This window comes from Theropithecus gelada, chromosome 9, assembly GCF_003255815.1.
Source record: "Theropithecus gelada isolate Dixy chromosome 9, Tgel_1.0, whole genome shotgun sequence".
In the NCBI taxonomy this organism is placed as follows: domain Eukaryota; kingdom Metazoa; phylum Chordata; class Mammalia; order Primates; family Cercopithecidae; genus Theropithecus; species Theropithecus gelada.
In genome coordinates, this window is record NC_037677.1 from 24398162 (window position 1) to 24413688 (window position 15527).

Below are 15527 nucleotides of genomic sequence, written 5' to 3' on the forward strand. Positions count from 1 at the left end.
TTATTGGGAAATGTACAGAGGGAAATGCTAGACAGGGAAGAGTACTTACAGTGTCATAACAGAAATGAAATTTACTAAAAAATGCTATAATGTGATCAATATGACTGAGAAAATTCTACAAGATTTAATAATTATTTTATTCTTCACTGACCTATAAGATAATAGTTTCCAAAGAGTAGGAGATTTAGTCCCTAAATTGTCAAGGCTTACGTACTAAATAAGTAATAAGATAGAATATTATTTAAATTAATGCACTATTGAATGGAAAAAGCAAGAAAAACTCATGGTTGAGAGGAATAATGATAATATTTTTAAAAAGTGATTTTGTTTTTGTTTGTTTGTTTTCTTTGAAACAGGTGAGATCATAACACAACTGCATCCAGTAAAAATGGGCCATTTGAAATTGAGTAACTATATGAGAAAACTGGTAAAGGAAGGATTTGAGAAGTCATGATTGGATGTAATCAACAGCATAGTTGGAGAAATTAACTCTAAGAATATTTGATATCTCTTCTAACATTGGAAAAAAGTAGAGGTAAATCAAAGATTTTTAAAAGGTGTACTGTTTTTTAGCAGAAAGAAGGAATCAGTTGGAAAAAAATACATTTTGAAGTAGAAAAAATGTGGCAGCCAATCTTGTAGAGTCTTATCCTTCTCAACAAAGCAGGTAAGAATACTTATTGAGAGTGAAGAAGGCCTTTTTTGAGATTAAAGACATGAAGGTTGAGGCAGAAATATAATACAAGATGATTTGTCAGATCACTTGGCAGAAAAATAATCCAGTTAGAGTAAGACAGTATGCATTACTAAGAAACATAGTCAAGATAGTGTGTGATTTTGTACGATTATGAGTAGCATAGAAACAAACGCAGAGGATAGAGCAGTCACACACAGAGAATAAAGAAAGGATTTTGCTAATGACAGTTTTAGGCTTCCTTTCATGTAACTACAAAATGTGCTCCCAGACAGCAAGAGTGTGAGAGGAGGGGTAAAAAGGCAAAGGAGGAAAACCAACACAAGGCTGTATAATGGATCTGCAGCCTTCACTCCCTTGGAGCAGTTTGTGCTCAATCCAGGGACTTCTTGAATCTGAGTCAATCGTAGAGATAAAGGGGAAAACATGTCTCCATTATCAACCTTACTAATTGATAAAGGGTTTCGAGAATCATCAACTGCCCCCACGTGCCTGCATTATGCACACTTGATCCAAAGCAGGTTCTCACATCTTGGGTCACGACCACAGAGGTACCTCATAGCAGAACAGAAAGTGAGAAACATGTGAGGAAAGGCACACCACAATGGCACTTACACAAAGCCATTCAAAACCTTCAGGAAATGGTGATCGCAATGGGTAGAGAAAGAGATAAGGCGAAAAGCAATTTGAGATGATTAAAAAAAGGTATCCAATGCGGATAAAAACTTGAAGAATCATAGTCAAGTCAAAAACTGAGAAGTATGAGAAGCCAGGATACTGAGAAAACAATGCATTAACTCGAGTACGAACTGGATAATTACGTAAGTGAAGCCAGAGTCATTTCACTAAGATAAAAGTGTCAAGGATTCAGAAGGTCTAATGATGGTGACTACAATGTGAAGAATCATAGAGCACTGTAGAATAGGAGATGATAAAGTATGAGCTCTAAGATTCAGATTTGAGACACAGAGGTTAGGATTTCCCCCTTCTGGACGAGATGGAAGAACAGGGATTAAATTTATCTTCCCATCAGAAACAACCAAAAACAATGGACAAATTGAAACCTAATGGCTTTACCAGGCACTGGACATTAGCAACAAAGGACAGTGAATCCTAACAGGTGCAAGCAATCACCACACAAACCAAAATACCATAAAAAGAAGTACGATAGAAGTTAAATTAATCAAAAAATTATCTGTAGAGGTATTGTTTGTTTTACAAAATAGTCCTTCTTACACAAATCTTTGCTCTCTTGCTTCAACTAAATAGGCTGACCTTTTTTCATTGGCTTAGGAAGATATTAGCTACATTTAAAGCAAACAGTATACATTATTTACTTTCAATACAAATGAAACTTGAAACTTCACCCACATCAGCTAAGGTTTAATTCTCTGAGATGGGATAAGTAGAGACTATTTAGCACCTCGAATCACTTAAACTTGAAAAATATTGCAGTATGTTAAGTGCTCAGTATATTTAAGCTTAGTTTTTGCAGGGTTAGGGTTAGGGTTTTGGGTAAAGGAGTAACATGATATGGTTTATGTAATTAAAGGATTGCTTTGATTGTATAGAAAACATACTCTAGAGGACAAGGGAAAGAGCAAGGATAGTAGTGAGAAGCTACTGTAATAATCCAGGTGAGACTTGATAAAGGCTGGGGTCACAGTATCGCAGTAAAAATGGCTGCATGCAGAGTTTGAAGGTGGAGTTGACATAATTTTAGATGGCTTGGTTATCACGTGAGACAGAAAGAAAAGTGTCAAAGCTGTCTCCAAGGTGTTTATTATGAATGAGTGGAAAAAAAAAGTTACCATTAACCAAGAAGGGAAAGCACACATGTGCAGAAGGCTTTGGAAGAAATCCTAAGTCCAATCTTGACATGTCAGGTTAAGGATGTCTACTTGAGAGCCAAGTGATGACGTCTAAAAGGCATCCTGATATATGTGAAAAAGGCCTGCACTGAAGATAAATATTTGAAAATAATGGGCACTTAGGGAGTATTTAGAACCACGAGACTAGATAACATTGCCCAAAGAATGAATAAAAATAGCAAAGATGCCTAGGCTCCCCCAATATTAACGCCAAACAAAATTCTTAATTATCCCCAAACTATCTCTCACTCTGCCTCCTATTTTACAAGAGGCAAAGAATTATTTCTTTCTGTAACTGCAAATGCAGAAAGCTTTAACAGAAAATAATATTTTTTTCCTGAATTTATGTGCAAGTTGCCACTACCAAACAGCTAAAGCTGCTATTTTCGTCTTGGTCCCCAGAAAGCAGAACCTGAGATACGAACTTGGACACAGATGTCTGATTTAGGAGATGACTCCTAAAAGAAGGTGTAAAATATAAAAATAACTAATTCAAAATCTAACCTGTTGGAACTCTAAATTATTTTGAGCCTAAAAGGAATGTGATTATGGTGCTCAAGTCACATAACCGGCAGCTATAACCTTTGTATCTTTGATTATAGATTAGCCTTATTCCTTACCTACATTGTTTTGTAAAATGTTGCAAGTAACTAAAAGGCACCAGAAAAGATCGCCTTCCTCTTCATTGTTGATCTTAATGATCTTTATTATAGATTAACTTCCCTCCTACTAATATGTTTCTCACACAAAGACTTCATGGCTATTACATTGTCATAAGATGGAATGTTAAATACAGTTTTGTAAACTGGAAAGAAAATGAAAACCAGCTATAAAGAAAAGAAATTAAGCCAGATGGAAAAGAAAGCAAATTATAACTAATTAAATTGTTGTAACTCATAAACCAGCTTTTTATAGAAAATACTGCAATCCTATTAAATTTATTTGTTTTCTTACAATAAGCAAGACATTTAACTTTTAACTTAGTAGCACTGACCACAGTTCTCCGGCGTCCGTGTTTCCCAGCTGGCTATTCCCACCTTTTTGCTTGAATAAACTCTTTTAAACTGAAATCTGATCCTTTCAACGATTTCAGGTTGACCAAAGATAGAGTGATAGAAGGAAATCAGATATAGTAAGACAAGGAAGAAAGAAAAGGTAATAAAAGTAGATTACTGAGTTGGATATTACTGTGGGAAAATGGGGGCTCAATCCTGCTGGGATCCCTCTAAAACTGTATACAATGCCCTTCAGATTTGACTTTCCAGAGGATGGAAGGCTGGAATATTTATGCAGCAACTACCAATCCCTTTGTTTGATAGTTATCCCAGGAACTTCCATTTCACCACACTTCTGGGCAAGGGCTGAGCAAGCTTAGGGGGCTTCAGAGACAGCCCTGAGGCAGAAAAGAAATTCTATGGGCACTTGAGGTTGGATACTGGCAGCATGTTCAGTAATAGTAACTGTCTACTGTAGCTAAAATCTAAGGTGAGTCAACAGTATGTGATGCAGGGCAAGAAAAGCTTGTATCATAGCTTCCACATTCCAAAGTGAGCTGTCTCTGGCAGCATTCATACAGAATAGAATTTGAATGGTGCCCCTAGATTTGAACAACATGGTAATCATGTGATGGACATGGAAAAGTGAACTAACTTGGGATCTTGTAGATCGCAAAAGTAACTCTAATCATGATGTTAAAGGCTTTCCTTTACATTCACAAAACAATTTACTTCCTGGAAGTAGTTTATTCTTGCCTGTGGTCATTTTTGCTCCTTGATAATACTACATCTAAATCAATTTGTTAAATACAGTAGAGAACAAAATAAATGGCTTCCAGTTAAACCACTGCACTTAAAGAGTAGAACCCTCTGATTATAACTCAACTGCTGTATGGTGAGATACTCTAATATCTGGGCTAATCAAACTACCCAAGCAGGGCTTTTAACATCTGGAGGCCCAATAAGCTGACATCATCACCAAAGGAACAACCTTAATGTCAGGTTAGCAAAAAGAAAATAGTTTCTCTTGTCAGATTTTGCCAAATTCAACTAATAAGTATAGAGTATTGTCAAATAAACTAAGCCATTATGAAACATTCTAAACAGTTGGGCTTAGGATCAGCTATTTATTTCTTTTTCATAAGATATACCCTAGCGTTAAAAAAAAGTATCTTTTGCAATTAAAAATGCAGTACATTCTTTTAGAAATGTATTTGTGTGGGTTAAATTTATATAATTAAAGAAAAATTAGTCTCCTTTTCTTCTCTTACTAGAAAATGGTATTTCTAAATCGGACTTTGATCTCATTTCTGCATTATAATAGAAAGATATATATCTTGTCACTAATTCAATGTTATTGTTCATCTACCTTTCCTAATTATGGTCTCCTCTACATTGAGGTAATTCGTTATTCACATAAATTAAGGTTCTTGCATAGTGATTGCAATGTTCTCCAATTTTGATTCGCTGGGAAGACTGAGTTCCTTGTCTATGTTCAACCTTTTGAAATGGAGAATCGGGGGTAGAATTTTGAAACATATGAATTGTAGACAGTATGCTGACTAGTCCACATTTGCTGTCCAAAGGTGCACTGCAATGTACTTCCTTTGCCCCATCATTGTCCAGAGATCCACATCAACATGGAGAGCTTTCCATGACTGATATACTCTGTCTCTGCTCAGTTCTTTTCCTGAGGTTACATGCCATTGTGATTTTCTTTACTTGACTGTATTATTCTACTCTGCTTACTGCTAGAGTTCCACAGATCTAAACGGTATGTGAAAAGAAACTGTGAGCTCTCTAAGAATAGAACAATGGTTTTGTATCTTTATTTTCCCACCTATATTAAAATTACAAAAGACTCAAAATACTGGGCCATGAAATACAGTCATGAGTGCAGGACATAGAAAAAGCCTATACACTTTATTATCTTCCTCAAGTAGGAGAGAAATCATAGTTAACAGGTATTCCATCTACTGAATTAGTAGCAACTAGGTATAAGGTTGAAAACTGAATGTAACTCCAAACAATTCTGTATTTCCTGATATGGGAAATAAATTGTTGGTTAGATAAGTATTTCAATATTCATGTATAAAAGGCAACTTGTTGGAAAATAAATTATGAGGACATTTTATTATTTGTGCTCACAAATATCATGAGATCAATTCACAAATGGCAAACAGTAACATGCCATCATAAAAAACTTCCTCTTTAACAATGTATTTAACTTCATTTGACTGTCAAAATTCATGAAGTTCTATAAGGAACACAAAGTTGTAAAAGAGAGAGAAAGCAAAACCAAAAGTCAAGAGATCTGATTTCTAAAGCTCAAAAAGCAACTAAAATTAAAGACAGAGCTTGTGATATTCAGTGTTTCCTTTAGGACTCAAAGCACAATTTAATAATCTTCTAGTTCTAAAAATATTTTGCTGATTTATGCTAAAGTTCCCTATCTAGGAAAAGAGAATATATGCAGCTAGTAGAAATCATACTACTACTACATAATAATAATAAGCTCTAGGCCGGGAGTGGTGGCTCACGCCTGTAATCCCAGCACTTTGGGAGGCCGAGGCAGGCAGATCACGAGGCCAGGAGATTGAGACCATCCTGGCTAACATGGTGAAACCCTGTCTCTACTAAAAATATAAAAAATTACCTGGGCGTGGTGGTGAGAGCCTGTAGTCCCAGCTACTCGGGAGGCTGAGGCAGAAGAATGGCGTGAACCCGGGAAGCGGAGCTTGCAGTGAGCTGAGATCGAGCCACTGCGCTCCAGCCTGGGCAACAGAGTGAGACTCTGTCTCAAATAAATAAATAAATAAATAAGCTCTCTTCTTAAGCTTATGATTATTTAAAATTTTACATTATTTGAGATGGGGCCATGATTTATAGATGTATCTCTTTATACACTTAGCACCTTAGTAGTTTATACATATTGGATACTCAATAAACAATTGTTACTGATGAAAGTGCTCTCTCAAAAGAATAAATTAACTGATCTATAATACAGATGCTTAGTTGAAAATAACATTCAACTCACTACTTCATTGTTTATGCTCTCAAACCCTGTATGCTTAAGAAATTTAATCAAAGTAGTATTTTTCAAGTTGCTGGAAACAAACTAGAAAAACACATTAAGAATATGAGTTAGCACAGCTGACTTTGGCACCTATGGGCAAATCTGTTTAGAAACCATGTTGTATCAAAATTTGATTGAGCAACTGGAAACGCATCCTCCATGCACAGAATGCCAATCTGCCTTGCTGAAATCTAAAATCCCTTGAAGACAAGACTTAGAACTTTCAGACAAAACAAATACGTCCTGAAGACAAATGGCAAATGTATAAAGCTATATAGCTTTGGCAGTAGCCACTCTTTTGTTTCCTATATGAGTGTCGCCTTGAGAAAAAATACAGAGAAGGACATTGGGAGAAGGTTACAGTAGCATTTACAGGCCATCTGACGAATCTAAAATGTTCACCTATATCATAAGCCTGCCAAAATAAATTGTGACAATTTGTGAACAGTATGTTAACTTATTTCCTTGCCTTATTTTCATTGACAAGAAAAAAACCCATAAAACTTCTAGATATTTTTATATAAATATAGTCTTACATTTATAGAAACTAGTAAAAGTATAAATCTTAGAATGATTAAGCAAACCACAATGTGTTTATTCAGTGGAATTCTATGTAACTATTAAAATTATGTTCAAGGAAACTATGTATGATATTTTAAATAAATGTAATTCCAAATTTTTAGAAAGATGATATATACAGACATTTGTGTACAAACTATAAACTGAAAAGAATTAAATGAAAAATAGACTTTGAATGGCCTTTAAAATTCTACCTTTGTATACATTCCAAAGTTTATTTAATGAGTATATAACATTTTTATAATAAAAAAAATTAAAGTCATGTCGCTTTTGATAGCAATAAATTCCCTTTGATAAGTGAATTTTTGCTCCAAATCACAAATGTCTAATTAACTCACCAAAGCTACAATTATTGAAATATTTAAGTCCTTTGAATTAAAACAGATATTCTGAAAGTTAGATTTTGTAACTTTTAACTGCGATATCACTTAAATTTTACAGAAAATCTACAAGAATAGTAGAAATAAATCCAATATATTCTTTACCCAGGTTCATCAATTATTTACATTCTGCTGTATTTACTTTACCATTCATATTGTCTTGATAGATGTTTATAAATTTAAACGTATGCTATTCTTCCTGAACCATGTAAGTATAGGACGGAGATTCTATATCCCTTTACCCATAGACACCTCAGTTAGCATGTCCTATGAAAAGGGCATCCTCACACAAAACCACCTTACAATTATCAAAGTTGGAAATTTAATACTGATACTATATTATCACCTAATACATAGCCCATATTCAAATTTCATCAGTTGCCAGAATCATGTCCTTTGCAGCTACTTTTCTCCATCTAGGGTGAAATCTAGGATCATGCATTGAATTTACTTGCCATGTATCTTAGCCTCTGATTTGAGAGTTTCTCAGCATTTCTTTGTTCTTTTCAACTTTGAGATTTTTGGAAAGCACAGACCAGTTATTTTATAGAATGTCCCTCAGTTTTGATGTGCCTGATATTTCCTCATGATTAGATTCAGATTATTAACTTTTGGTAGGAACACCATAAAAATAACGCTGTATCCTCAGTGTAACATACCAGGAGGCACAAGGAGTCAGTTTGTCCCAATAATTGAGTATGCTATTTTGATTAATTACTTGGTAAGGTGGTATGCCACAAGTCTGTTCACTGTAGGTTACTTTTTTCTTTGTAAATAGTAATTTGTGGAGAGATACTTAGAGGCAATGTAAATACCTTGTATCTTTTCAAAGTTTCTAAATTTGCTAAGTCAGGTAGGAATATGTTCTGAATGTTATATTTTATTTTTAAAACGTTATGATTTTGTGTAAGAAATGTATTTTTACTTAGGAGAAAAGAAAACACAGAAGCAAAAAGAAGACAAAAATTACAATTCTACCATGCAAAGAAAATTGTCACTATTATGTTGGTAAATGAAGTTTCAGACATTCTTCCTACCACAGTGAGCTAATTAATAGTCAAATTTCCCTGCCAGAGGTCTTTCTTTAATATTTGGGGAAAGATGATTGTTAATATAAATAAGTCTCTAATTAGAAGTCTAGTAAAGTAAAATAATGCAAATATATACAATTATATTAAATGAGGGGAAAAGTCTAATAAAGTAATATTTCAGCTAGTGGAGGAAAAGGAAGATTTTCAGAGGACTGAAGTATTATATCTTAGTCCACAGCCCATTTTTAGGACAAGTGAACTGAAAGAATCTGAGATCTGGAAATATGTTCGATTCGCATTTTTCATTAGTCCCTACAAATAAGACTAATGAAAAATATATGAAAATTGAGCAAATTACTGAGACAAAAACAAAAGATCGGCAATTGGATGGAGAATCCTTCTTCTATAACTAGAGTAAAACTGATTAGGACTAGGTTCCTATAATACAGTAAAAGCCTAGCTTCAGAACGAGACTACAAGGTTGAAGTCAGACCAGTGGTGAAAGTGACGATGCTATTTATGAGATTGTGGTGTTCAAGCTCTTTTAATCTATTCCGTCTAAGTTTGGAATAGATACTAGAGACTGATACTGAGCTTAGTCTTCAGAAAGCAAATGTCTATTGTCTTGATAGATGTTTATATAAATTTAACGTATACTATTCTTCCTGAACCATGTAAGTATAGGATGGAGATTCTATATCCCTTTACCCATAGACACTTCAGCTAGCATATCCTATGAAAAGGGCATCCTCACACAAAACCACATTACAATTATAAAAGTTGGAAATTTAATTCTGATATAATATTATCATCTAATACATAGCCCATATTCAAATTTCATCAATTGCCAGAATAATGTCCTTTGTGGCTACTTTTCTCCATCTAGGGTGAAATCTAGGATCATGCATTGAATTTACTTGCCATGTTTCTTAGCCTCTGATCTGAAACATTTTCTCAGCATTTCTTTGTTCTTTTCAACTTTAAGATTTTTGGAAAGGCACATGTCCCAACTCCCCAGCCATGAAAGAGAGTAGGAAGAGAATGTGAGACTCAAGCAAGGCAAGAAAGCCAAGACTCATCCCAGAGACAAGTCAGCCTTGCTTAACATTTGCTGTAGAGCTCAGCCAGAATCCCTAAACTGTACCGCTTTCAAAGAGCTTCCCTTCTTTTTCTTCCAGAACTGCATACTCTTTATGTCTCTAATTACTTTGTTATCTTTTTCCTCCCATCGTATCTTCTCATATCAATAGCACTAGAGCTGCGTAAGTAGGGATTATCATTTTTGGATATGGGTCACTTGTAAATTGAGATTTGGAAATGTATACAGGCTGAAGTCAATCCAAAAGGTCAAAGAAATAAGACTGAAAGACTGGCACTATATCCACACAAAAGATAAAAGCAGTTTGACTGAAGACAGAATCCATACTAGGAGAGATGAATTTGAGGAAGAGGAGCCAGTCACAAGCTTGTATTTCATCAACCTGGAAGGGAACAACCTGGATTTGAAGAGACAGCGAAACATCAGTACTTGGTTATTCTGAAATCCTGCTACTATCCAGATGTCAGATCCCATTAACTCGCATATGATTACTAATTTCAAGAGAGATGCCAGGAACAAGGTCTCTGGACTGTCAGCACAATTTCATATCATGTTATTTGAATACATTCTCTTGGTCTTCATAAGCCATTTGTTTACTGTGGGCCTAGGTCTAAATAAAGATTTTTAAATCACTTCACATTTTAACAGAATTTTTAAGTCATATATATATTTTCTCTAAGAGATCAGCACCACATCTTAGCTCCTCTCTCCAAAGGGGACACAAGATTACAAGAGATTTAGGAATTTGGGGTCTTTTTTCTGTATTTACAATTATAAATCAAGTGAATTTTATCTTTGCTGTATATCCTTTGTTTCTCAACTAATTTCCTCCTATTGTAGAATTAATTCTCCAAAGGTCCCAGCTAAAGTCACTAGTTATCCTAATATAATAAAATATTTGAGATAAGGTGCTAATGACCAGTGGTGCTTAGGAGATATCTCTTTACATGCATGATTAATATTTTGTTTTTATATGTGGGTATATGTGTATTTAATTATTTAACTGTGTATTGACCACTTATTATATGCCATGTACTGTGCTAGCAGTTTTCCATGTTATCTTATATGTTGGGTCCTTAATGCCTTTCTTACCTTTGGCTCAAGGGCTACATGTGGTCATTCCTTATCTCACAGATACCTCATCAAGAAAGTATAAAAATAACTTTCCCTATAACTTGCCTGGATACTATGATGAAGAGACCTAATAAATTAAAACACGGAGACATGCAATATATTCTCATATAAGCCCAAAATATAAAAAATATTGAGTAGTTCTTGGATGATGACACCGGTGAGTTACACAGCTCATATTCCTAGTCAGGTTGTTGTACTCTCTCTTTAGGACAAGAAGTGATTAATGTTGGATTTTTGTGAAACTTGACAAGGCTATCAGGAAAGCTATTTCTGGTTAAAGAGTACTTTACGGCAGTGGTCCCCAACCTTTTTTGGCACCAGAGACTGGTTTCATGAAAGGCAATTTTTCCATGGACTGAGGTGGAGGGCATGCAGGATGACAGTTTGGGGATGAAACTGCTCCACCTCAGATCATCAGGCATTAGATTCTCATGAGGAGCGTGCAACCTAGATCCCTCACATGTGCAGTTCACATTAGAGTTTGCACTTCTATGAGAATCTAATGCCACCACTGATTTGATAGGAGGCAGAGTTTGGGCATTAATACTATCTCACTGATATGGTTTGGCTGTGTGTCCCCACCCAAATCTTACCATGAATTGTAATAATCCCCCATGTGTCAAGGACAGGAACAGGTGGAGATAACTAAATCATGAGAGCAGTTTTCACTATGCTGTTCTCGTGATAGTGAGTTCTCATGAGATCTGATGGTTTTATAAGGGTCTTCCCCATTCGCTCAACACTCATTCTCTCTCCTGCCACCCTGTGAAGAGGTGCCTTCCACAATTGTAAGTTTCCTGAGGCTTCTCTAGCCATGTGAAACTGTGAGTCGATTAAATCTCTTTTCTTTATAAATTACCCAGTCTTGAATATTTCTTCATAGCAGCATGAGAATGGACTAATTCACTCACCCACTGCCCATCTCCTGCTGTGCGGCCAGGTTCCTAACAGGCCATTAACTGGCACCAGTCTGCAACCCAAGGGTTGGGGACCCCTGCCTTACTGGCTTCAAATTACAACATGCAGTGACTGTTCGGCTCTGTCACTGAGGAATGTTGGTCCTGGCTAAGTATGTGCTGAGGTCAAAGCTGAATCAAATCTAAATTCAATTATAGATCATCTTCCTGGAAAGAGTGGCCTCTCTTCCATGGCTGCAACGTGTATAACATGGGAGTTAGACTCACACAGAGAGGCAGCCTTTTCTTAGAGTGTAGGTCCAGTAAGAAAACACTGGCTTTTAAAATAAGGAAGAAAGTAGGAGTGTGCAAATTAAATAAAGATAAGTTGTTAAAGGTTAACCAGTTTCTCCTGGTAGTGTTATAAGCAAATGGCATAGTCATTCTCTGATTCTACAATATTTAGATGTTTTATTTCAGTCACATAGTGGGAGCTGAGAACAAATGTGGGTAAACCAGATACAAAATACCTTCACAGAACATAAGCTAAAACCTTTTCCCTTAATCCTTCAGTGTTGAATCATATGTTATGTCTGGACCATAAACGTGAAAAATGCCGAAGTAGCTCCAGTGTCGCCATGGTCTGGCACACAAACACCAAAAAGCATAATCATCCTTAAAATATATTACCAGGATTGCTATTGTATATTTGCAATTGCCGCATTATAAATGATCAAAAGTTTAGGGACTTAAGATGTCTGTTTATTATTTCCCTGTTTCTATTGAATAGAAGTCTTGGCACAGTGTAACTGGGTTCTCTATTTAGGGCCTTGCCAGGCTGAAATCAAGGTTTTGGCTAGGCTGCATTCTCATCTGGAGCTCACGGTCCTCTTCTGAGAGTATTCAGGCTGTTGGAAGAATTTACTTCCCTGCAACTGTAGTACTAGAAGTCCCTGTTTTCTTGTAGGCTATTAGTGGGGTTTGCTGTCAGTTCTTACAGGCTGCTCTCAAGCCCCAACCACATGGCTGTCTCCCCAACAAGGTAGTTTACTTCCTCAAAGCCAGTAGAAGATTCTCTCTCTCCTTCCATTCTGCTATGATGGAATCTTAGATAAAACAATGTAGTCACAAAAGTGACTATATCCTCACTCTCTTATGTTGCTAAATAACAGAACCTAAGCAAGGGAGTGAGCATCTCAGCAAATTCATAGCTCATACCCACACTTAAGAAGATGTGGAAGCAGAACCTGGGAGGCCACCTTAGAATTCTGCCTATAACAACTCACTCAGAACAAGGACTAAACTCTGAAATATGTGGCGGAGGAGACAGCAAAATGTTTCTCACCTCCAGAACCTACAAGTTAAATGTAAACAGTCTCAGGACCAAGAATAGTCCTGAGAATAGACATTCTAAGAGAAAGAAAAAGCACTATATATAAATCTATAAATGTCTACCAAAATTCCCAGAGGAAGACATTCAGGTCTCAATCTCAATGAACCCTTTGAAGTATGCCTCAGAGAAATCCAAATTCCTACACAGATAATAGGGCTGGCAAAGATTTATGGGTAACTATTTAAAAGAGACCTGTACTCTAGTTTTAGCAACTCCTAAACCCTAACTTTCATGAAACCACCCCGTTACCACTACAGTCTTTCCTGTTAGGTACTATATCCAATCACTATAAGGTGATGTGGCAAAAGTTCATTCTCCAGAGACAGAATAATACTCAATACTCGAACTGTAACACTGACATTTTCTGGAGTAGGAATAAAATAACCAGATGACCAAATTTCAATTCTGGAATAGAAGCCCTATATAATCACTTCCATTTGAATGTGGGTAGATCCGTAAAAATGATGGGACATTCTCTCTTTTGGTTGGGCTACGTTATATGCTGAAGTGATGGGAGAGTCACTCCCATTATTACACTCTGTCATTTAAGACTCTGTCTTAGCAGGCTAGGGAGATTCTCCTGGTAGCCTTGAAAAAGGAATCAGCCATATTGTGAGAGGGTGACATAGCTAGGCCTTGAGGCAACTTTTAGGAACTAAGACTGACCCTGGGCTGACATCCAGCCAGAAAATAAGGGCCTCAGGCCTACAATTGCAAGGAACTGAATTCTTCCAACAATCCTAAAGAGCTTTGAAGGGGACCCTAAGCCTCTGAGAAGATCACACCCAAGTGACACCTTGAGTTTCTTTTATTTTTATTTTTTGAAACTATAAATTTCCGCATGTAATATTTTATTAAATTTATGAAGACATGGCTCTGGTCATGATTGTTTATAGAGGTCAGATAATGCAAATAACAGTAAGTAGACTTATATTTTTTGAAGATGATCTCTGCATTGTATTATTATTATCATTATTATTATTGAGACAAGGTCTCACTATGTAGTCCAGGCTGGTTTTGAACTCCTGAGCTCAAGAAATCCTCCCACCTCAGCCTCCCAAATTGCTGGGATTACAAGCATGAGCCACTATACCCAGCCAACATCTTGATTTTAGAGTGGTGAGACCTTGAGCTTAGGATCTAGCTAACCCAGGACTAGGAACCTAACCAATAGAAACTGTACGATAACCAATTTGTGCTGCTTTAAGCTGCTCACTTTACGGTAACTTTTTATGCAGCATTAAAAACATATAAACACATTGGTAAGTAAAATAAACAAACTGACAAAATTAGTTTTAGGAACTTTCTGTAATAGCATCTTTCAATAACTAAACCTCCATTGGTCTTACCAGATAGCTACAATATCTTCAGACTTTTAAAATGTATTAAAAACTAATATATACCTAAGAATATTTTTGGTATATTTCAGTGGTTCTCCAGAGCATTGTAGATGGCAAACTAAAACTAAAACTCCTTAAGTGATGAAAGAATGCCAAACCAATGATTATTCAACCATATAACTCTAACAAGGATAAAAGAAAATCTTCGTAATAATAGTATATATGATGTATATACATATATATGCATAGAAACAAAGGACACTTACTCCGAAAGTTGTTCACTGGTAAGACTCCAGGATGATAGAATCCTGCTTTGCAAATGCACTCATAGGCTCCAAGAACGAATCCTAGGCCTTTAATTGGCATACACTATGAAGAAGAAAAGACAGCAACATAGTTGATCATGGCTTATCTCATGGTATAAAGGCTCACAGACACCCATCCTTGCAAATGGTAACAGAAAACTAACACATTTTCCAGAAATAAAATAGCTCTTTTTTGAACTTTTTAGTTTTGTTGTGCCAACAGATATTTTTTTAGAAGCAGTAAATTAAGTTTGCTTTCTAAATTTATGCCATTACAGCTGCAGTTGCACACATCTTTACTTCCTGTGGCAACAGAATGAGTTAATTACTAGACACAGTTTTTCTTTTTAGTGCCTCACATATCATTTTATTGCTTTAAGAAATTGTTCCAAAGCCTGTAAGAATATTTCAAAAGTGATTCCATACTGAATGTTTCTATCAAAGCAAAGGTAGGTAGGTAAACAGATATATAAAATTTAAGATGTGAAAATTGCTTTTATGAATTAAATAGTCATCAAATTTTATCCTGGAATCAATCAAAATAACACAAATTGATAAAATAATAAAACAAGTAAATTAAAAAATGCAAATTTAGAAGACAAAAATAAAGATCAATTAATTATCCCAGGGCTGTTTACCTAAAATCTGTTTAATAGATAAATGTTTTACATATACATATAAAGAAGAAAAATAGCTTTCAAAATATGTCACAATCATAAACAATAGAAATCTCC

General features: G+C 35.6%; 1 protein-coding gene across 1 annotated transcript in view; it reads right to left on the reverse strand.

The window, feature by feature from the left end:
- The window catches only part of GPR158 (G protein-coupled receptor 158), a 426327-nt gene that overhangs the window by 193260 nt on the left and 217540 nt on the right, over positions 1-15527 (reverse strand). Inside the window, exon 3 of the mRNA XM_025397555.1 lies at positions 14755-14857. Coding sequence (XP_025253340.1) covers positions 14755-14857 — 103 coding nt within the window. The remainder of the gene's footprint in view (positions 1-14754; positions 14858-15527) is intronic.